Below are 24,597 nucleotides of genomic sequence, written 5' to 3'. Positions count from 1 at the left end.
TGAGCTAATCTAGATCTGCTGCTTAGGGGAAAAAAAGGCTTGAATATACACCAGCTATAAATGTAAGCAAGTCTGTGAAATTACAGGGGTTTGATACTTGACATTTTCAAGTAGTCAGTGGAGAAGAAAGATCTTTAAACATGAAGTTCTGTTTGGAATCTTGAACACTGACCTTATTCTACAGTGGAAGTGCTTACAGTATAGTGTATGTCTGTTCAAGGTCATTTTAAGCTACTTTTTTTTAATGATGGAATACGCTGGCTATGACAGCTTTGGCATTGTTGTGTCTTGAGTTTGCTGTGATACTTACTTTGAGTGCTCTAATGTCAAAAATGGCAGGCCAAGAAGAAATCATCTGGTCCCTCTCATATTCCAGGCAGAATCATCCAATCCTGGGTAATTTATAATAGAAGGATCTGGCCTGTCTTAGGCATTCCTGAGCAGTGAACTTAGAAGTCCACAGTGGATTGTTTTAAACTTTTTGGCTTTTTGTTACATTTTACTTGAATTTTGCTTTGGATTTTAAGATAATTACATTTTGTCCTAATAACTCTGCACATGCAGAACAGGCTGCTGACTTTGTTTTTTTAACATTTCTTTGTGTCATGGAAGAGTTATCTCCCAGTTGAGTAAATTCATAAGGTTAATAACCACAGCTTATGCAGTCTTTTTCCATAGTTCCYGTTTTCTAGATCTCTTGATTGTTTTCACTGATTTCCCATAGTTGTTCTATATGTGACTAATATCTTTCTACAAGTTTGATCAAAAGCTAGACATCAGAATACCAGATGCAGCATCATTTGAATAAGGAGTACTTTTGCATAACTTCTGTGGTACTTACACCTCACAATCCAGTATTTCATTTTCTAATATGGAAGGTATTGACTCTTGTTAAATTTTTGATCCAGTATAAGACCTTAATCCTTTTCTGTGGCTCTACTTCCATGCCAGCTTTTCAAAATCATGTTTCATATAGTCAGTCTTCTCTTCCAAAGAGGATTTAGCATATGCCCTTATTGAATAATCTCCAAATTTTCTTCACCAAAATTACTCTGAATTTTAAGCCTGTCCTTGGCTGGTCAGCTTGGTATTCTCTTGAGATGTAGTATGCATATGTTCTGTTCTGTCTTTCTAAAGACATTAAAAGCACTGAAGTGCTGGATCATTTGGTAAAAAGCTGTAAAGTACTACTCTGAAAACAATTTCTTAGCAGGTCCCCAAATGCTTGACAGTAGTTGTTTTCATTGTTTGCTTCTTCTTGCAGGATGGTACATGTACTGCTCCTTTTTCACCATGGTTTGTTACTCTGTTGAGAGAAATCATTCTCCCTTCTCTGTACAGGGTGATTAAGCATGTTTTCAAATTAGCTGAGTTCTTAGGTTAGATTGCTTCACAATGCATTGCAATCACTACTGTAGTTCTACTGTATACGTAGTTTAACATGCCTTTCAGGTGCACTTGAGGGTGTGATGAAACCAAGGGAAATCTAGGAACTGATAATACTTTTTGGTTTCTTCAGTGGAATTCGGTTTATAATGTAACATTTCTAATGCACCTTCAGAATAAAACTCTTCATTGGGTAGATAATGAAATGTGCATAAAGTTTTCTGAAGTATTTTGCATTACCTTATTTTCCATGTTAGTGAAACAGAGTTCTTTGTCATACCCATTGCCCTCCCAGTGGCATCACTTTTATGTCTTTGATATTTTTTGATTTTTTCTGTAATGACATCTCTAGAAGATGTCATAACAGTAGTGTACAACATATTCAAGGGAATACTTAACTATATAAACATAAAAAAGGTGGTAGATAATTTAAAGCATACACTTCAATCTACTTTATAAACCTCATATATCTTGTGGATTCCTCACTATAACCTATAATTGTGTCCTTCAGAGTGCATGAAAACTGTGAATTAATTGTTTCCTRTTAACTTGGATGCAGTGAACTACCCCAGATCAGTAGAACTGAAAATATCAGAAGAGGTAGCAAATTCTGAATTAAGAGTGATGCTTTAATTCATATGACACTCTTTTAGCTATGTTCTGTGTCATTCCATTCTCCAAAGGTAACTATAGGTCTGTTTTTATTGCAGTGTTACAGAAGAAGATTGCTTTACGGCAAGGGATGCCCCTAATTTTTTTCTTTCTTTGCCTGCTGTTACAGCTTTATAGCTATCTTCTCAAGGGGTTTTCTGAATAAAATTTTGCATTTCTGACCAGTAAGTTGGTTTCATAATATCAGTATATAGTCCTGAGCTGTCTCTTTTTCTTTTATGTCTCGGGGAGTTGACAAGGAGGTTGCCTCATTCATCAGCCACAGCTCTGATTGTGGAATAGGTGCTGGCTCCTTTTCAGTTAGACCCTGAGCTCTCTGCTGGCACATGCAACACTGAAGAACATAGTTCTGGTCCTGGCAGATCCCAGCAGGATCTGCCATACGCTTCAAGTTCTGTGTGCGTGCATGTACATTGTCCAAGTATGTCAGCTCCCTTTTTGCTAGGAGGTCATGTACCTGAGTGTGGAAGCAAGGGCCAAAATAATTATGGAAGCTAAACCTGTGATCAGAGGCAGTATTTAGTGAGATTGTGCTGCTGCCCAGAACAGCCTGTAATTCATTTACAGTCTCCCAGGAAAACTCTTAAGAAAGAAACGGGTTTCATCACTAGCTGTCGCTGCAGCCTGCTGTTCTCCAGCCGTTGGCATGACAACCATATTTCCTTAGAAAAGAAAAGCTGGAAGGAGGAGTTTGCTTCCTGATCCTACAAAGCATTTATATTCTGGAAGTAATTCATGCTCTAGCAGGTTCTGTCCCTGCACCACTTCTAACAATACTGCAAAATACTTTGCTTGTTGCCATTGCATATTAGTTTTAAGAGGGGTCATCTGTTAAGAACTTGGTTACCTAAGGCTTCAAAGAACAGAGGATTTGAGTAGGTAAAAAACCCGTAAAACAGGTGCATCTGATTTCAGCTTCTCATGCAATTTAATTAAATAAAATTTTAGTCTCTAGTTGTGCTAGTGTGTTAATTTGAAATAATTTTACATGTTGTCCAGGGAAACATCTGAATACAAAGTTAGCAGTGTCCTGTTTATATGATGCAAACATGCAAAGGTCATGCTTGTTTTGCTGATCTAAAAGTTGTAAGTGAAATTCATGCATTTGGTTTGTAATTAATCAATCTTACTTAAAGAAAACTAGTGCTGGCTCTCGCTCATACAAAATATCTGGTGAGTACTGTTCAACATAGTCACCACATAAATTTTGTTTAATAAAGTTAGATTGTATAATAAATAAACTACCTAGCAGGAAATTTTTTGGGCATGTTTTCAACTGTTTCCGCATCAGCTGGAACTTTAAATAACTTTCTGATTTTACGCACTCTCTAAGAGTCTGTTAACAGCTAGGTTTGATAACAGAGATAGTAAAGTTAAGCCAACTTGTTGGTACAACTTGGTATAAATTACTATAAGTTTTCAAGTAGGTTTGTGTTTTCTGAGAGAGCTTCACTTCTACATATTCTATATGTATAACTTCAATACGTATAACAAATACTAGGAAGATATTTTAAGACATGTTTTGGTGARCTGGGATGGTGGAATTTGGTTTTACAGTGGTGTTTTGCTGATTGTTAGGGTTAGAGACAGTGACATGGACATCAACTTAAGGAATAGTGTGATCTACTGAACGCAAAACTGCAAAAGGATATGCTAAGCAATGCATATAATCATTAGCCATGAACTATAAGAGGATAAGCTAAGCAATGCACCTAATCATTACTACAAAAGAATGCCTATAGTGATTAAGAAAGAATATCACCAGTTACCCTGCATTACTCTTCATCAATCTATCAGCTGGGGGAAGCTGTTGGAGCAAAGGACTGGAGAACCATGATATCTGGGAAACCTGTGCTTTGTGCACCTTTGCATGTAATGAACCTGCCAGCTTCACTGTGAGAGTAGTCCARCTGTACRAGCAAGCTACCATTACTTCTAATACAGGAACATCTGGTTTAATTCTCGTGTTGGTTTTCTCCTAGAGCTTGACSAGGGCTCAAGGAGGAACCAAGGGAGTTGTCTTTGATCCCATACCCCAAACAAAGCCTTGTCTGGTTTCTAAGTACAGAAGGATTAATACATATTTCAGCAAGGAGCAGATACATATATCATGTTGCTAATAGTAGTTTAGTAATGAGTAAATACATACAACATTTGGTTGGAGGATTCATCTAGAGGCCACCTTTGGCCCAGGGCCTGTTGTTCAGGCCTCAGTCAAGGACTGTTGTTCAGGCCTCACTACTTCAGGTAGTCTTCGTTAGGTACTAAACTACCTGTGTGGAAAATTAGCATTACATTCTGTAATTGTTATAGTCTGTATTGGAGGCTGGAATTCTTAGAAGGAGGTAAAAAACAACTTTTTTCCCAGTGAATAGTTTATCTGCCTAGTTTACCTATGTAATGCCCCTACACCTCTTTTTTTCTCTTTTTGTCTCTACTGTGTACCATTTTTGGTTACAGTTGCAAAGTTTCCAGAATTGCGGCTTAACCTGTTTAACAATCACCTAAGTGAGTATTTGCGCAGGACAGTTGAAGAAATTGCATTCTGATCTAAACCCTGCTCTGTAGTATTGAATTGCAGATCCAATTGAATTTGTTGAGCTGCATGGCACAACAAGTCTTGTTTAAAAGACTGTTACTGGAAGCTTTGAAAGTCCACTGTCCTAGGGTGTGGATTATTTCGTGACCAGCAATCATCAGATTGCCCCAGGTACTATTTTTTAATGTTCAGTGTGAGGCTGATAAGTTTTTTATGTGGAAGCTGCTTTTTGAAGGGTTAGAAAGTTGTGCATGACTTCAAGGCCGCATTGAACCAGGCCGTTTTTATATTCTGTATGCTTACTGTCTATCTTTCATATTCTTTTCATGAAACTCTATTCAGAATTTACTTAAGAAAAGGAAGAAAAAAGGTAGTTTCACATTGCAATGAACTTAAAACTAGTGAAGCAAGAAGGGTGTTTTCTTGGTTTTTCATGGATGAGAGGGAATTTAAATGCTATCTGATAGCTGTGGTTCACTATTTTGGCAGGATGGCTTTGTTAGTTTATAAAGAGCCTGATTTACGCTCTGGGTGACTTTCTCAGAAATTCTCTTGTCTTTTCTCAGAATGTGGAATCAGGGTTGAGAATATTAATTGTGGAAACTAAAAAAACATTTTGAAATGCTTCTTCAGTATTTCAGAGATATTCTTCATAAAGTGATCTTTAGTGTTTGATAAATACATTTTTTTGTGTGAAACACTTAAAGTCAGGAAATCTGTACAGCTGTTTATGAGGATTACTTTTCAGAATAACTATGCAATATTTTCATAGGATTCTCTTCTTTTGGTCTGTGATTTTGACTATAGAATGCTACAAGTAAAGTACCGTAACACATCTATTAGTGTAACTTCAAGTGGAAATGTACTCTCTTCTAGAAAACATTAGAATAGTAATGACATGTAAGTACTTATTTTTAAAAAATGTGGCAAATACTGCTTGCATTAGACTAAAATAAACCTAATTTGCTTTGAAATAGCTGTATCTTCTGACACACCAAGTTTATATAGCCTGGAAGCTGTGAGTTGAAACTTGGGTTTCAGGTTTTGTTATATCATTACTCTTTCAAGGTGAAAGTTTTTCATGAGAAGAATTAGGCCCTGTCTGGTTAAGATGCCAGAAACACTCTTCCTGTGGAGGGTCAAAATTCGGATCAGCTGCCTGAAAGAGGCTGAGGGGAGACCACTTTGCAGTCTACAACTTTCTCAAGAGGGGAAGGGGAGAGTCAGTCAGTGATCTCTTCTCTGTGGTGATCAGTGACAACCTTAGGGAATGGCCTGAAGTTGTATCAGGGAGGTTTAGTTTGGATATCAGGAAAAGATTCTGCACCCAGAGGGTGGTTGGGCACTGGAATAGGCTCCCCAGGGAAGTGTTCACCGTGCTTCTGCCTCTTCTGTAGAAACTACTTCTGTGGCAGCTTAAACGAAAGCAATTTATCTTTTCTTGTATGTAAGCAAGTATGGAAGGACTAAACAGATAGGAAGAATAGGCAAGTTCAGACTGAATTTTTCAAAAGTTATTCAGCCAATGCTTAGGCATGTTTTGACTGGTAGTTACCTTCCTGAGTCATCTGAAGTATCGTCTTTGTTGAGTACAATAGTGTACTTCTTCATTCTAGCAGTAAAATGTTAACCTTTAAAAAAGATCCTGCAAAAACTTTCCAGTAACCACAACCATGTAATTTTGTCCCATACTCTGAAATTGTCATGTTTAGCAAGTTACAAATCATGGTTCCATGGATATCTATTATTATCTATCTTTTCAGTTGCATCTGACATTTTTAGCTGGGTTTCAAATGCAGAATCAAAAACTTAGTTGCTTCTTACAGCCTTAATTTTTTTGTGTATGCACCTCTATGATACTGTAACCTACTATACAATACATTATTTTGTTRTATTTGTGCTTTTAAGTCATTGGCTTTTCAGGAATCTTGCTATTGTTTGGTTATTGTTTGCTTAGGTAATAGTTTTTGTTCATCAGGCTGTGATTTGCATTGCAGTTTATCCCAGAAGAACAAATAGGCCTTCTTGAGAGAAACTGTACATGTTATATTTTTACTTCTCAATTGTAATACGCATATTAAAGGTCAGGCTCTACTGTGAGTCCTGGTATAGGTGTCTTCAGAAGGTATACATATACATATACATAGGTATATGTGTCTTCAGAAGCATCCTGAAGACAAGGAACTCACTGCATAACTTCTCAAAGTTAGCACCACAACATAGTGTTTTGGTATAAAATATGTAAGAGATATATGTAATTTAGCTTTCTCAGCAAGTTTTTCCAAGTTTGATTTAGTTTTATTCCATGCAGTCTTCCTCAAAATTCTTCTAAGCTTTTTAAAAAACTATATTGTAATTCTCATAAAGAGCTACCTCCTATTATTTATTATTTAAATACAGTCTATTTCTATAAGCAAATTTTTTTCCTCAGTTGGCACAGGAAGTGAATATTCTAACCTCTTGCCGTATATTTCTGTCACATCACACTCTCTTAACATTGTATGTTTCCCGTTTTTGATTGCCTCAGAGTACTTAAATTAATAATGATAGATCTTTAAACCAAGTTTCTCATGCTATTGGAAAAATCCTTAAGCTGTTTTCCATGAATAAATAGATACAGGACATCTGTGAAGACCTACTAAAAAGTAATTAAAATACAGTGGTTTCAGAAAGCTGTAAGGTTTTTTTCCTCACATATTTAATTTTTATAAGATATTTTATCTTTTTTGGTTTGAGTTTATTGTCCCAGTTTTGCTTCCATTAATTCTGTTCCATGTTTTAAACTTGGAATAAAAGATGACTGCTTAAGAATATGTGAATAGACTTAAATATAAGAGAGTAGAGGAACATATGATATAAAATATTTGATGGTATCACTATTGGTAGGAACTGAGTTTACTTTGATGTGCATAAAAGTACCAGTTTAATCTTTGTATTTTAAGCTTTTCACATTACATTAGTAAGATCAGTAAGTTTCAGGGCACACAAAATTTGTGCTCATCTTTAAATTAGAAGGATTGTGTTAGTCTATTAGTCTGTTGATCAAAAAGAGAAAACTTCTACTATTTTTCTTAGCAATTAGGAAGCACCACTGAATATCTGTTTCTTGAGAGACGAATAGTTCACATATTCTAACTACAGATTTAACACAAAATTAGTGATTTCATACTGGAAAACTGCTAATGATCCTTCAGCTGTGTTGTTTCCATAGTGGAAGAAAAGTAATCTTTTCCTTATAGGAAACATTCTACTAAGATATGGTATCCTTACGTTGAGCATGTTGAAGAATAGGAGTTTGTAGTGTCTTCTTACTCTTCTTCCAGTTTTTAGCATTGTCTTTTTTTTTTTTTTTTTTTTTTTTTTTTTTTTTTTTTTTTTTTTTTTTTTTTTTTTTTTTTTTTTTTTTTTTTTTTTTTACCATAGAAGAGATGCTTGTTGCTGCAAATGTTTACAGTGTTCAGTGGAAACAAATGTCCTGGAAAGAGCCAAGACTGCAGTTTCTTTGCAAAGGCCTTCTCTGATGAGGGTATAAACCCTGTCTTTATATGACATATTTTTCTGATTTAATTAATAGGGCCTTAGAAGAAAAGGGAGACRACGTTTTTTTGAATGAAGAAGGGCTAAGCCCTGGAAATTTCTTCAAAAATTATTTTTAAAAATCCATTAGTTCCGAGTCTTAAAATTAATTTTAAGATTTTTTTCATAAGGAATAAAATCAAACAGAAGTCTATATTTAGTCATTAGCATTACAAGCTGAAAAATATCATCCACACTGTTAGTCTGCCAGGAGGACATAACAAAGTAAAGATTTCCTACTTTTCCCACAACAGAAGAATTTCATGTCTACAAAAAGGTAAATACTGAGGAAAAAAAGCTAAATTAACATTGCTTAGAATTACCAAGAAACCTGCAACAGTATTTTGTGAAATATGAGGTAAACAGCAACTGTAAATACTTGTCTCTGAACTTGGAAGAGAAGCCATCCTATGTAACTATTTATTAGTGATCAGATATAAGTGTATTTCTCATTGGTTTTGTATACATGATCTCGCTTGTAAAATAAACATGTTAACTGGATGGCAGATGATAAATTCTAAATGTGGAAGAATTCCTGTTTTTTCATAGGTTTGAATCTGGTCTTTTTTAATGGGTATTTCCATTACTTCATTACAGCATGTTTCCTCCTCTTCTGTGACATTTGTCTGTGAGCCTGAATAGAATGTAGGTGTAAGCAGAAATACTACTAAACTAAACTTCATTCATCAGTTCTAAACTAATTCATCAACTTTTTCAGCAAATCATTAAAATGGATTCTGAGATTATTTTTTAATCTCAGAAGAGCAATAGGACAGTATATCCTTCCAGATTTATTTTAGACCAAGGAAGGAAGTTCTGGAAGCAAASCCCTCAGTATAAGTTAAGCTATTATGACCTTGATACTATTTTCCTTCTAAACTCAGAGATGCCAGGGAAATAAAGAATATCTGGTTTAGGGCAGAAACATGTTTAGTGTCAACTAAGTTCCAACCTTATTATTTTAAAGGAATTTAGTAAAAAATGAGAAAAGTAATCCTTACCACCACCCCCGACACTCTGCCCTGAAACACAGGGCATCTCCTCCTGGTGCCCATCAGAAATAGTAGTTTTCTTATGCAATTAATTTTTCTTGCCCCCTGTTTAGGGAAGATGATGTACRTGGTCAAGACACAGCACCCTTGTCAGTATAAAGTGCTCTACACTCCTGCAGTAGGCTTTCCTGAAGCAGAATTCTCAATAAGACAGAGAGAAAAAAGCGGATAAAAATGAAAAAGGGGAGAAACCCCATTCTCACTTCCTCACTGAATGCTCCAGAATCCTGCCTATGAAACAAGCATCTGTGTCTCCATTGTAGTGAAAAAGATAAAGAGAAAAAAGTGAAGCATCAAAAGTGAAGCATCTCTAACGTGGTAGATTTTACTTCAAGATGGAATTTTTATGAATCTGAAGCCAGGGAACGTGTATGCAGCATTTTCATTACAGTCTTCCAGTGTCTTTCTTAAGTTAGTTACATTTCATTCAGCCTCTGAATTTTACTTCTAATCATGCTTCCAAAGATACCTGCAACTATTTCCAATAGCAGTCTGTTAGCAATGTTTGCTCTTCGAGTTACCAGTATGCTGTAAGAGTCTGAAAAAAATGAAGGCAATCTGAAATAACTCAGGATACCTCATACTTGAGAAGTGCTATTACAACATCCCTTTTGGAATACGTTTGTTTATCATCTGGCACCCTTCCTGCAGGATATTTTCCAAGTTCATTATAAATTGTCTTCAGTCTTACAGGAGAGMATTATTTCACTGTGTTCAGAAACAAGCTATTATCTTAATTCTTCAGCAGGTTATCTAGCTTTCTAAAATGAAGGGAAGAAGATTTGGGAAACAGAAAAAATCCCAATCACAACAAGTTAATTGAAAAAGACCAAGAGGTTGTTATCAATAGTTTCTGGTAGAGAATTTTTTCAGATTCTCTCCCCACCCCCACCTCCATCTTTCTGCTGCTCCTAGGTGAGCTTGGCTTGGTCAAGATGTTGTTAAATCTTCTTAGCAAAACATGTTGAAAACTGTAGAAGACAATTAGAGACCTGTAGATCTTCTCAGAATAGTGATGGTTTTTGGTAGTTTCACATTCAGGGTCTTGACACTGAGTATGTATTTTCTCAGTGCTTTGATTAGCTAAGCAAAGTATCTTTATAGTCAGTATGATGCTGCTGTTCCGTACTATGACTCAATTCCTTACCTCTAATGGAGCATTTTCACTCACTGAGCAGGCAGGCAGTGGCTCCTGGTATCATGAGTAGTTAATTGTGCTCTTTAGTCTCTCTGTTTGCAAAGTTCTTGAAAATCTCATTGGTGCAAAATCAGTTTGACTTGTTCCATTTAAAATCATTGTTTTCCTTTTGGGGGGAGGGTCAAAGGAGACTAATTATGGTTTGTTTGGGTTTTTTACCAGATTTCACTTTTGAACAGAAGAGACATTTATGTGCTTGTCCGTGTGGCTTGTTGCAACTTAAGATAGTTTATTGGTGCTGGCTCTGCATGATGCTTCACTAAATAATTATCATACTAAAGATGAAGCTTCAATATTGAGATATCAAGATTAAGTATTAGGACATTTGACCTGAAATATGTTTCTTAGACCAGAAAGAAAACACTGAAGATACGAGCTTTGATGCTCTATTGCTTTAGTTGAGGACCATTCCTCTTTTAAGATAGTTACATTCCTGCATGATTATATCAGGTCATTTTGGCATCAGTCTTTAAATCAAAATGTAGGAAAAATTATTATTGTTGTCCTTAATGTCTAATTAAATATAGGTAGCTGGAGTTTCAGTGTAAATAATTAAACAACTATTAATAATTTTCAAATGCAAAACAGAAAACAATCCATTTTTTCCTGTTTCTTAAAAAGATGCTAGTTTCAGTGGTGTGATGACACAGACTCTGGCTGTTGGACATATGGCTGAAGGACTCATTTACCATATTTGGTGGAAGTTCAGCCTAGCCGAGACCATATATTACAATTTTGTATGTTTTTGGAATAATTYCATTTTGTTTGACTTATTCAAAAAAGCACTACTTCTTTGAAAGCAAATTAAAACTGAATGTAGTCACTAATTCTTTGCCTTTGACAGATTCTGGCCTATAKTCTGTTTTCACTTAGTCCCAGAAAAACTAGAGTGGTAAATCTGTTGTGCAATAATATCAACAATGAGAGGAAATTCAATTAAAATAACTTCTTCATCAATCTTTATCATAATTTTCAGGTACTTAGTCATTGCACTGTTGACAGAGTGTCTTAAGCCTTTTTCATCTAATTGTCAAGTACTACAGCATTCTTCCTCACAGGCTTTATCTGGTATACTGACCTCTACACTTTTGCATAGAAAGATGCAATTACAGTACAAGGAAACTTGAACTAGAGAGCCAAGAATCAATTCTAACATGTGGAAATTAGAAGCAGTTCCAGATTTCAGGAATGTTACTGGTTAAAAAAAGAAGCAAGAGAACTGGATTTTGAAGAGATCTATTTGGGAATGTGAACTTCAGTGTGAAAAGTTGAAGTTTTCATTGGTTGCCAAATKTAATCTGAAAACAAATGTAAAGTAAAGAATGGTAGGCTTTCAAATAGAGCAAGACAGCAGAAAAAAACTTCTCTTGGAATAGCAATACAATATTCCAAGAAGGACCATTTTGAAGAAAGAAGTCAGTAAGGGTAAGTAGATGCCATTTTAGAGTTTTCAGTGTTTATTATTAGCTGCCCATAATGTTCTTTTATTTCTTTATTCTCTTCTAATATGGTAAATGCTAACTTCATTTTGCAAAGCAGTCATCTGTTGTTCATTACTGCACTATTGACATGTGTTTTGGTTTTAAGTGCTTAAGAGCCCTTAAGCTTAGTRTCCCTTGGCCAATAGTCAGTACAATGACCAGTAAAGTTATTTGTTGTTTTCAAAAAAGCTCATTCTTTCGGAAATTTTGAGGAATGGATTAATATTTAGGTTTAAGGAGTTGGCAAGGATGGGCTTTTTTCTTCACCTATGTTTTATATGCTTTCTGTTGAAACTTTGAGTTTAATTAGCATGCTCATTTATTTCTTCACATTACAGTATTAGTTAAAACAGCTCTCTGCCAGCTTTGCAAGTGGGAGAGACATAGGGCATTGATATTTGAAGGGATGCAGCAATATTTCTGGTTGCTCATTTCAGTAAGATAAAACTAGAGAAGGACACAGGAAGAGTTTGCATGTCCCATGCTCAGGTCCTGTTTTATCTGAACAGCATCAAGCAAACTTAATACATGGCTCCCTACCACTTCTCCTCTGTATGTCCAGTTTCTTTGACTGTAAGTAGTACCAATAGATTTCACTGTGTCGGAACTTCCTCGTAACCATACTATAGTTATCTCCAATCCAAGAAAAAGTAATTGTGTACTGAAGTGTTTTGCCATCTAATTGAGACAGGCCTTAGACAGCTGATTTTATGCTGAGCACCTCTATTGATTGACTTAGTGACCATACTTGAGTTGCCTGATTCCTGTAAAATTACTTCAAAATAATATAAGGCCTACACAATTACTGACTTGCAGAAGACAATTGTGAAACAAAACTCAGATCTGTAACTGCTTAGTGCCTGTTTGAATGTGTAATTCTGAATTAAAAAGATTTCAGCTGCAGTGCTGTGTCATACTCTACAAAAGAAACTAAGAATGCATCTCCTTCAAATGGAGAAAAGAAACAGTTTGCATTTTATCCTTACATTGTTTCTGTGKTGCTGATGTATTGATGTTGTATCTATGTTCCCTAAGAATATTTTCACCTCAAAACAGCTGTTTTCCGTTAAGGGAAAGGTGAAAATATAATTGCAAGCAGCAATAAGGAGGCTATCTCAGAAGTAACTTCTACTTGCCTCTTGAAAAATACGTTTTTGTTCTTGGGAGGTGAAAGCTTCTTTCTGGAGGAAGACAGTTTGATTTCTTTAATCGATGATAAGCATGCTCTTACCTCTTTGGAAATGAAATTGTTTTGTGTACCGGGATTAGGTTACAGCAATAGGGGTCAGAGAACTTAACACAGGGTCTTCCCCTGGCATATTTTTCTTTCATGAGATGCCTGACAACTTGCAAAATTTGACATAAAATTTTTACAGCTGTCATTCTAAGAAATTAGGTATCTAGTCTTTTTTTTTTTTTTTTTTTGTTTTTTTTTTTTTTTTTTGCTACTGTTTTGTCCAGTTTCCTTAAGGGAAGGAAAGTGTTAAATTTTTATTAGTGTATCATTTTCCTTGACTTCCTTGCTGTTCACCTCACTAATCCGGAGGCATTTGAGCATGGGAGATGTCTGTGTTATTGTGCACTCTCACACAGCCCATCATCTGTCAGGAACTGGAGATTTGTGCCTGGGATTTGTATCATTATCGTACTGGTAAAGGTTTGGAAGGGCATTCTCTTCAGTGTGGCACTTAAGCCCTAGAATAGTAAGCTTTTCTAACGAAGAGCTCAGTCAGATGAATTAGCTTAATTAATATGTTGTTGCTAATACACACATACTTGGATCATATGTGTAGATGTGTAAATCATTAATCTATCTGCTGATAATTGAGTTATGTGAGTTCTAAGCCATCTTTTGAGGCAGAATAAATCACATAGTTTATGTTTTAAATGTTACTGTTTATATACAAAATCAAAATTTCTCCCTTAAGAACAAATGTTAAGAGTCATGTTTTTGTACTGTTGGTATTCAGTCAGGCTGATTTTCAAGTGAAGTCACTAAGGTCTTAAAGAAAGCTGTCTGAGTTTACATTCATATATAGAAATTTTGAAAGCTTAATACACTAATTGATAGTTGATTACTAGTTAAAAAGAAAGTTTAACATTTGATGGTAGATTTGTAATTTGCTAAGAATTAATTTGCTATACCATGTTAGTTTACTTGGGTTTAATTTTTATCATTTGTCTTTACTACATTGCTATATGTAATATTAAAAAAAATCGCAACTTTTCACTTTTATCTTTTTTTGTTATGTTTATTTTCCAAAATATTGCCTACTCAAAGAAATTTATGCAGAATTCTAAAGTGAGATGTTAGTGAACACACAGGACCACTGTGATTTCTTTTTAGTAGCAGACAATCTGTCAAGCAAACAAAAATATAAATATATTGTATTTAAGTAAAGTTTTCTGAAGAACATCAAAATGTTATCAAAGTAAACAGTATGATGGTTTGTGGTTTTGGTTTTTTTTTCTTGTAAATCAGAACAGATTTTTGTATCAGTTTCAGTATCGAAAACTTAATCTGTTCACTGTGGAGCAAAAGGAATACATTTTCTGTAATGAATGCATCTTTAAAATGCATGCAACCAATTTTAGTTTCAAAATAATACATTAAATACTCTAATCATGCTATTATTATTAAAATTATAACAAGAATCAGTAACTGCCCAGCTAAAAATCTAATTTGAATGCCTAGAATAATAAGGGGGGAAATATGATAAGTAGTTGTCAATATTAAAACAGGCTGAAGGAGGAAGGCTTCAGGCCTTGTAGTAGGTAGAATGAAACAGCAGATTTTCAGTATCCACAATCCTTTCAGTATTAAATTTTCAGTAAAATAAAATTACTTGTATATGAAAACATAGCCTTTCCCCAGCTCTCTTTTTTTTCCTGATCAGCTGATGAAGAGACTAGCAGCTCGCTGCTTTGCTGGCTTGTTAATTTTATCCCCACTAACTGTGATTTCCGATAGCCGGCCTGCTGATAGTGGTAAGGTAAATATCCTTTTTCATTGCCGTCTTGAAGATTCAGTAGAACTACATCACAGGCRTGTGTAGGTGTGTAACACATCAAAAGTCAGTGTTCTCCGTGTTTCAGTGTACAACTGAGTGCTTGAGGAGAGCAGTGACATTAACTGTTGACAGCCTTGCATGCTGTATTTATTATTAGCTTTTCTAGCTTCCAAGATATGGAGAAAAATTTCCTTTTCTTAATCTTCATTAGTCTCAGTGGTTTATAGCGCGTGTCCTGCTTTAGCCAGATGAATATTAATGAATTTGTGTGCAGATTTTTTTTCTCCCTTCTCTTTTCTTCCTAACTCATCAGATCTCGAGCCTCCTTCATAGTGGATATCTGAGTGCTGTGGAAGCGTGATGTAAATTGTCTTTTGATTATTAAGGCCTAGTTTCAGGCTGTCTCTCAGGATTCTGCTTTTGTGTTTGTCTGTGGGTTTGCACATCGGAGGATGCATAGGAAACAGATTTCAAAATCCCACTGTTTTTTTTAAACATGCCAGGTTATTTTGTGTTGTGCATCAGGTTCTGCTCACAAAAACGTTTTTGAAGAGACGTTGTACACAATTGAGAAAAATTATGTCTAGGCTGTAATCACTTTTTTATATTGATTGTTATGCTCACATGATCATAAATATTAGCCATGTTTGGTGCTGTGGAGAAATGAAGGTAATTGCCTTAGGATTAGAGCTCTTTCTGCTACGAGAAAGGATTGATTAGCATTTGCATGTACTCAAGGCAGTATTGAGAAGCAAATTGACAAATATCAACATCAGTTATGTTCTGAGAAAGCATTAATCAGAAAGCTGTTGTTTTAAGATTTTTTTATTTTATTTTTTAGTTTTAATTTCAGTTCTCTTATGACCTGGTATTTTTATTTATGTTTTCTTGTTGGCTTTTGCAAATCACAAAAAGTTCAGCTTCTTTCTTTATGACATGGATCTGATAGTGTGTGTGAACAGGTTCCCTTTATTTGTAGTTTGGTTTTTTGTGGCAGTTTTTTTTATCCCTCTGCATAGAGCTCCTGGGTCTGGTTAAAAGCGTTCATCCAGGTAACTGAAACAATTGAAATTAGTGTTCATTGTCTGTGACTGTGTGTATGGTTTGGTTTTTAGGGTGGGTTTTTTTGTATCCTGTGTTGTGAGTTCTGTTTGCAATAAAATCACTATGCTGTCAGTGCTTCTGCCTCTCTCATTCATGGTTGCTGTTCTAGAAGAAAATGACATATTTTAGAGATGATTTTAAGACTTTGKTGATTTAAAAGTTGCTTAAAATGCTTGGAAGAGGGATTGTTACTGCATAAAGTATCTCTGTTTTGTTTGAATGCACAAAGGTCTGTGAACTGGCTTTGGAGCTGAGCACAGTTTAGACTGTCCTGTTTGAAAACATGATTTCAAAGTCTGTTTTTGCATGCAACTACGAAACCCAGAACTAGCACTCATGCGAAAAAATGAATGTTTTTTATACAATTACTGAGACAATACCACAGGCCATTATGAGTGAAACTGAGATTTGGTTCAAAATTCGAGGTTCAGATAAACAATGCAAGTATTTGGATGATAGGGAGATCCTTAGGACAAACTAATGTTTAGTGTCTCTTTGATTGCCAGTAACTTAGTTTCTTGTGTCTTTTCTTTTATAAACTGAACATTTGAGTTGCATTACCTGTATCCTGTGGAGTTGCAGGGGTTTTTTTTTGTTGTTGTTTTAAAATACAATTTATTTCCCTTTGCAGTATGTCTTTGGTTTAAAAATCATACTTTTTGAATCCATGATTGTCAGGCAATTGAAGACGGCAATTTGGAAGAAATGGAAGAGGAAGTCCGGCTTAAAAAGAGAAAGAGACGAAGAAATGTGGATAAAGATTCTGGGAAGGAGGATGGAGAGAAAGCAAAGAAAAGAAGAGGCAGACCTCCTGCAGAGAAGTTGTCACCCAATCCACCCAAACTGACAAAACAAATGAATGCTATCATTGATACTGTGATAAACTACAAGGATAGGTGAGCTGGAGTGCATGTACTCTATCCCTCCCTGCTGATATTAATGCTCTCTATGTAATGGCTTTGGTTTTTTCAGTCTTTTAAAACAATTGCTGATATGGCTTTTCTGAAATGTAATTCCTCTTAGGGCCTGATGCTGAAAGTCTCAGATGTCGTAGGGTTGTTTTTTTACGACCCATCTGATAGAAAGTTGTTGAAACACAGTTTTAAAAGTAAAAAAAAGTAAGCGTAGAACTCCTTAGGAGTTCTTCATTCTTAGGAATGAAGTTATTCTGCTCAGGGTGTGTACTTAACATTCAGCTTGAGCAGGATTTTCCTTCAATTTAGTAGTGCASCAATTGTTGAAATTAATCTTTTCAAAGACATGACTACAGATTTATTAATTCAAGTTTACATGGGTCTCACAGTGAATGACTGAAAGATTGCCCTAAATGTGTAGGGCTCATATAATGAACATCAGAGCTGCCAAAAGAAATAAACAGAAATAATGAAAATAGGTTGTCCACATCAGAGGTGGAAGCATCCATCTTAGTCAAGAAATCCCCATTTTCAGCATAAAAATATGCTATAGCTAGACCATAGGAAAAAATATTCCTTCTAATCTGAGAGGTCAACTGAAGACTTGTTTTGCAGATTCTCAAACTGCAAATCATCTATGCTTCATGAGCAAGTTATTGAGAATTAGCTTATAATGTCTTTGAATCAGGCTTGATTGTGAAAGCTGTGTTTTAACTCAGTTTGTATCTGCCAAAAATCAGTAAAGCCTTCTTGTGTGCTTATCCTTTGTTGTATCTTGAATTACTTATATCATATATGCACCTTTTATAAACTAAGTTAATATTAAATGCATTCAGAGAAGGTCAAGAACTGTTTGCATTAGGTGACCTGCACAGGTGTAGCAAAGTATTTTTTGCCTGTAAACAACTTCTAGGCTGACTTCAAGTGCTGACTTRTTTTCTGCCCTTATGCCTATACAAGAGTAATTTGGGGATACTTCGTAAAGCACGCACTGATGTGATCCATAACTTTGTTTGCACATAACTGTTAAAATTAACTATTCTATGCTCTGTAGGCTCTTTCTAGAGTAATCAAAAAGTTATTTATTGCATTGCAACAGCATTCGCATCAATAAACACAATGAGCAGCAAGCTGACTACAATCTCAGTGTATTTAGCTTGCTGTGACTCTGAATTAATGGAATAGCGGAGAAGGAAGTTTTTAAGCATAAGTATTCCTGTCAGGGCTACAAGGAATCATCTCTGCATCCTAGATCCTTGGCCTTGAATCTTCTGAAGCCAGGCTGGTTAGGATATCTACTTCTCAGTTTTAAAGCAACAAGGAAAGTTGCTTCCACTAATTTCTGGTAGGGGATAGTTACTGATAGTAACTGATAGCTCCTGGAGAGGTTAAAGATTTTTACCTGACGTTTGTGCCCCAGGACGTTCCTTCCTATCTGATTTCTGTCAGAAAAAGTTAACAACAGAGCTATAATGTAATGATGGTTTCTTCTCCCAGGAGCCCACATTTATGCAAGACAGAACTGGTTCCCAATTTAAAAAGTGTATGGAGCTCTATTCTGTAAGGAATTAAAAATGCCTGTTAAACTGGAATCTTTAGTGCTGTAAGTTATGTGGAAGAATTCCAAGTTTCTGCATTATGATCTTTTTGTGAGCTAGCATCTAACCACCCAGTCCTATGAAGAACAGAATTACTCATTTAGGCAGTCTTAAAATATTTGGGGTTAACTTTGCTCTAGAGTTCAATTAATATTTTCGGGATTTGCTGCTTTAGAGTTAAGTGGCATTGGAATTTAGAATTTAGGCATTGGAACCCTTCAGCTTAGTTGGAGTTTCGTGTTTGTTCAGCTCTGGGCTTTCGTGTGTGTGAAGGCAATTGGGGCAAGTATAGAGGGACAGGTTAATTGGAAGGAAAGTAGGCCATGAGTTTCATCTGGGGAAAAAAAACGGTTTTCATGTATTTAGTATTTGAATGCTTGAAATCATCTTTGTCTTTAGCTTAAATTTTCACTGCTAATCAGTGTTTCATCTTTTCTTTATGGTAAATCCGGAGGGCTCATCTGAGCTATGGAGGGCTGATTGTGTCCCGAAAGGTAGTCAGATGATACACATGCAAAATCTTGCTGACTTTGGCCTGAGTTACTTTGTCAAAACCAATCTAAAATATTTAAGAAAGTTCCGTACTGTTTAAAGGGCAGCATGAAAAGATGTAAAAAGAATACATTACTAAACTACTAAGTCTCCGCATGCTTTTTCTCATATTTTCCCTTGCTTTTAGAAGAGTTCCTTGTAAATACAGGACCACGTCTCTGTTCTTATTAAAGCTTTTAAAAAAAAAAAAAAAAGAAAGTAGAATTCACGGTGTTCACAAAAATCTGAAATGCTGGTTGGCTTCTTTTCTGTGTTGACATTATGTAGTGTTGATGCAGGGAAGGATTCCCCAAGTGCTTTCCTAACTGTCTAGTACTTGGCTTTAATTGTAGGTATCTGGGGACAAGTACCATTCTGTCTTTCCTTGTTTAAAAAACATCCAACAAAATCAGCTGGGTTGTCTATGTCAAGGAAAGCTAAATATTTCAATAATACAAACAATAAGCTCTAGTAAATAGTATTTGCCAGTTCAAACTTATATGGAAAGATCAAAATGAGTTTAAACAGACATATCTACAGTATTTGAGGCAAATTTTCAGAGAGAAAATTTGGAGAAATTTGGAGAAATGCAGCATACGATTCTCTGAAAAGGAAGTTCCAAGGTAGTTATCCAGGTACTTTGTAAACCTAAGTTAACTCCATGCAAGAGAGTGTAAGTTAGCATTGAGGTCAGTTTGCTGTTTATCTCTTTCATGTCCTCAGTGCAATTTCAACCTTTTAATTTAGATTCTTCTCTTATATGCAGTACAGTTTAGCAGTCCTCCTGTTTCCTTTTATTCCCATCGTGAATCCCAATGTGACGTTGATTTTAATGAAACATTCCATTAAAAGTAAGTTTAATCGTTCTTAGAGAGTCAGTTACAAGTAAAAGCTGATTTTCTTGCTTATTTCCAGAGAGATACTGAAGGAGAGGAAACTGCAGTGAGATTTGACTTGGCTGGCAGCCAGCATTAGGTTTTCAAAAGTATGGAATCTGGGGTGTGCCCCATATAATAAAGAAAATAGTTGAAAATGGAGGAAAAGGACAAACATGGAAGATACTGAGAATTTTCACCTTAAACTACTTGAATGCCTTTGATGTCCAAGTTATTGAGGTCCTTGTCAAGTTGACAATACTTGATTCTCACAGTCTCTTTTGCATTGGTTCCAGTATTGGGTGATGTGCTTCAAGCCTTTCTTCATGTTGATAGTAATTTTTTAATCTTATCTTCATAATAATAACGGATATCACCATTGTGTGGACAGTTAGGTCTGGAGTAAAAGAAATGGCCTCAGAGTCCCCAGAAAAGCACCTCAGAGTGCATTATATGGTACTTGTAGACCAAATATAGGAAACTTTCCTTCTTGTTGAAGTGTCAGTTCAAGTGGAACTGACACAAAAAGAATTACCTGGGCATAAAAATTATTGATTAAAGCTAACTGCGATCCATCAGTATTGTCCATTCATAAGAAAACAGAAGCCTTAGCATGATACTATTGCCTAYGTGGATGTGGAAAAATAATCATTATGGGTGTATGTCATTATATGTGCTACTGTTAATGCTTCTGAGTTTCTGTATATGCTATTTGAGTGCTTTTCCATTCAAGAAAGATTCGTTTATTCTGAGACAAGTGTTAATAATTATTTCAATGCTAAGTAGCATGGGAGAGCCTTACAAGAGGAAACAGGTTGGTTTGTTTATCCAGTCTTGAGAGGGAAAAATTGCTCTCAGTAAATTCTCCTGGGACAGAATGGAAGCATTAAACACAGGATGTATAGAAATATGTGAAAATACAAGATAGTGGTTACAATGTTATGTGACTGGAAGCATTTACTAATTCATACAAGTTATTAATTAAAAGTTCTGTAATCTWTGCATATGGAAAAGAGGGACAGAAATAACTAAATAGATTTGGCCTTTTTCCCTTGATTAAAAAAGTTCTGTATGATTATTTACAATATCAAGACCCTAGATTCAGGGACCTGGAAACTTATTTCCAGTTACATATTAATCCTGATTCTCCCAAGTGTATGCATCATCTTAGCAATACCTCCATTTGCAATACATAGTAATCTGAGATTTTGTTGCAGTTGCTTCTTAAACTAAGATTTAAGTGCCTTTACAACCTTGTACCTTGAAGTATAGAACACCTGTTCAGAAGAGAGCAAGTTGCAATGCATCAGTCCACATTATTGTCATACATTGTTCCAGTTCCTGCACTTCTGTCTTTTTTTCGTTTTAAACTTAGAAATGCCCGTATAAATGAACATCATAGAATAATTTGTATGTTACTTTTCATAAAGCAAAATCAAAGAACCACAGACTGGGTCAGCTTGGATGGGACCACAGCAGGTCATCTGGTCCAACCTCCCTGTTTAGACAGGGTTGTCCCAGATTACATGGCACAGGGTTGCTACAGCCATTTCTTAAATGTCCCCAGAGAGAGGCTCCACAGCTTCTCTGGGCAGTGTGTTCACCTGCACAGTGAAGTACTTCCTCTTGTTAAAGTAGAACTTCATATGCAATCGTGTCTGCACATTGCCTCTCATCTAACGGCTTGGCACCACCAAATCAGTTTGGCACACAAAAAGTAGTTAGTATATCTGGTGCTTTAGCCTTTTAAAAGAAGGGACAGTTTTACTTGTGATAATTTTTTTTTCAGAATAAGGAATTTTAATGCCAGGTTTGAGCCCCAGCTGCTGATATGCATCATACACATGTGGGCTTAATCTCTTAAACTATGTTTTTCTTCTTTTCATTATTTTTCTTTGTGATTTATTTCAGAGGAAGACAAGCTATTAGGTGTAGGTTTCTTTTCTTGATCGTTAAAACTAAGTAGAGAAAATTAATGATACTTCATTCCAGCAAGACTAGGGAAATTACTGTCCATCCCTCTGTAGTTGGCACTGGTGAGGCCACACCTCAAATTGTGTGTTTTGGGCCCCTCACTCGCAGAAGATACTGAAGTGCTGGAGCATGTCTGGAGAAGGGCAACAAGGCTGGTGAAGAGTGTGGAGTAGAAGGCCTATGAGAATCAGCTGAGGGAGCTGTGGTTTTTAACCTGGAGAAAAGGAGGATATGGGGGCATGGTACTGTTTTCTACAGCTGTTGCCTAGAAGAGCTTCAGCCTCTTCTTGGTAACAAGTAACAGAACAACAGGAAATGCCCTCAGGTTTCTCCAGGGGACATTTAGACTGGGTATTGAGAAAAACTTCTTTGAAACAATGCTCAGGGAAGTGGTGGAATTGCCATCCCCAAGGTATTGAAAAGCTGTGTAGATGTGGCACTTAGTGGCAGAAGTGGAAGTGCTTGGGTTCATGATTAGTCTTCATTGATCTTCTCCAATCTAAATAATTCTATGATTCTGTCGTTCATACCTTGTAATCCTTCAGCTTCTTTACAAACCCACTGTTTTCTTTTGCCTTGCATCTGAATTTAGTATTTCCTGTCTGGGTGCCAGCTTGTTGTTACCACTAGTTTGCCTTAGCATTGCATAAACAGCAACAGCTGAGTTTAAGAGTCCCAGGATGCTGATAGCTCTGCTCTGATTTCATTTGTGCTTTACCTGCCACCTGATCTATTCATAGATTTAAAGTACAAACTTGCATGGTGTATCAGTTAAATTCATGGAGTCTCCTATTGGTATCAGGTAGCTGTTGACCATGTTTTGATAAAGATATAAGAAAACTGGAGGGTGGAGTTTTTGTGTGTTTTTTCCAGCTTGGCGAGAGATTACTCCTGTTTATGGTGCTCAGCATTTTGATCACTGCATCATTACAGTAAACATGTTGAAATTTGTGCCCATAGTACTCTACTTTGATGACACAGCTCAGCAATAGGATGTTTTCTCTGTATGTGAAATGGATTTTATTCATAGTGTTTTCAGCTGTTTTCTCATGTTGCCAGTTTTTATCTGTTGTAAAATGGAGAGCAACAAAATTAGCCATTACTAATCTAACTAATAATTAATTATGTCAAGTGGCACTCTTGGGTATTCAAACACACAAAGTGAATAATTCTTACTTGTATCCAAGCCCAAGTTACGGAATACATAGGCATATGTAAAACCCAGGAATTACATATGTAACTATTTTTACCCACTTCAATTTCAGTGATGGGGACAGGTTTGCCATATACTAATGTGGACAGTTCCAAAAAACAGCCATTAAACACTAATGAAAATTAATCATGTCCTTGCRTAGCTGGATTACTGTTGGAAGTCACTATGGCAGCTCTTGCAATTCTCCTTTCCCAGACTTACTTTTCCTTTAAATAGCATCCCTGTGAGTTGCATTTGATTCAAAACTGTAGTTTTCAAGCGATGGTTCTGGTTGTGATTACTCTGACTTGGGCAAGCATGCAGGACTCTTCATTCTACCCACTCTAAATTGCATTTCATTATTTGTTAGAAGTTTGAAATTTACCAGATATACAAGAACGTATTGCAGTTTCGGCTTCCTAGTTATCTCTGCTTTTGATTCCAATGGAGAAAGAGTGTTGCTAGTACTATACTTTAACAGGTCTGTGGCAGTTTGTTTCTGGCTAAATACTGCCAGGGAAAACAAATACAAAAGGAGCCTCATACAAATGAGGTTCCTKCATTTAATGTCAGTGAAGACAATACTGACTAAAAGGGTGGAATTATATGCTTGTATGCACCTTATGAGCAGAAATGAGAGCAAATCAGAATCCTTGCACACAAACATTTTTCTGCGCAAAACCATTTTAAAATAAGGAGTATTTCTTAATGCTTTTTTAACTTGCACAGCATGCTAATGTTTTTAATGTGCGCACACATGGGACTAGCATGTTGAGCTGATGCAGTAGCAGTGAACTGTCACTCACAGTTCTTTCACAGTCAGATCTTTTAATTTATTCTGGTCCTTTTTCCTTTCAGCACGTAGCCTGCTAGTTGCTAGGCAACTGTGAGTGATTTTTACTGCGCATGATTTTTATGTTGTAGTTGTTGTGGTTATTATTTTCTAATTACATAAGTGGGCAAAAGGATTAAAGTCAAAGTTGCATTAATAATTACTAATTTTCTCCTGCTGTATCCACAACACAGGAATTTGGGATTGTTAGGAAAGATCACGATCGTTTATAGTATGGGTGCACATATACAAAGGGAGTGCAAGATAGTACTTCTTTGTGAACATAGGTTCTATACAAATGATATAACAGAATAAGCTGTTATTGATCTGAGTAGACAAAATCAGGCTGTAGTCTTCTGTCATGCCCTTAATGCTTTTTCTTTGAAGGCCTTAAATGGTTTCTGGTAATTAATTACATCAAGCAAAAGCTTGAGGGTTTTCTGTGGCATTCTTAGTTTAATGGAATGTGTGAACAAATCACAGTTGGCTGGTTTTGCATTTGGAAAATAGAATATTGCTGTTTTATAATTTATGAGTTGTATTTTTAATATAAAATACCATACAAGGATGGGGGTGTGGATGTAAAAAGAGGAATAACTACAGCCATGAGATTAAAAGCGTTGTCATCCAGAGCTGTTTCAGTAGGACAAATAAGCTAAATA

The 24,597-nt window shown here is 35.9% G+C and overlaps 1 protein-coding gene across 5 annotated transcripts in view; it reads left to right on the top strand.

Annotated features, from left to right (window-relative positions):
• Positions 1–24,597, top strand: part of SMARCA2 (SWI/SNF related, matrix associated, actin dependent regulator of chromatin, subfamily a, member 2) — a 114,114-nt gene that overhangs the window by 78,143 nt on the left and 11,374 nt on the right. For all 5 annotated transcript variants that reach the window (XM_057375865.1, XM_057375861.1, XM_057375863.1 and 2 more), the window contains exon 29: positions 16,698–16,915. In XM_057375865.1, coding sequence (XP_057231848.1) covers positions 16,698–16,915 — 218 coding nt within the window. The remainder of the gene's footprint in view (positions 1–16,697; positions 16,916–24,597) is intronic.

The sequence above is a fragment of the Malurus melanocephalus genome, unplaced genomic scaffold (assembly GCF_030028575.1).
Source record: "Malurus melanocephalus ecotype Western Australia unplaced genomic scaffold, MMel_1.1 scaffold_260, whole genome shotgun sequence".
In the NCBI taxonomy this organism is placed as follows: Eukaryota; Metazoa; Chordata; class Aves; order Passeriformes; family Maluridae; genus Malurus; species Malurus melanocephalus.
This window is presented reverse-complemented; position numbering and strand designations above follow the sequence as displayed.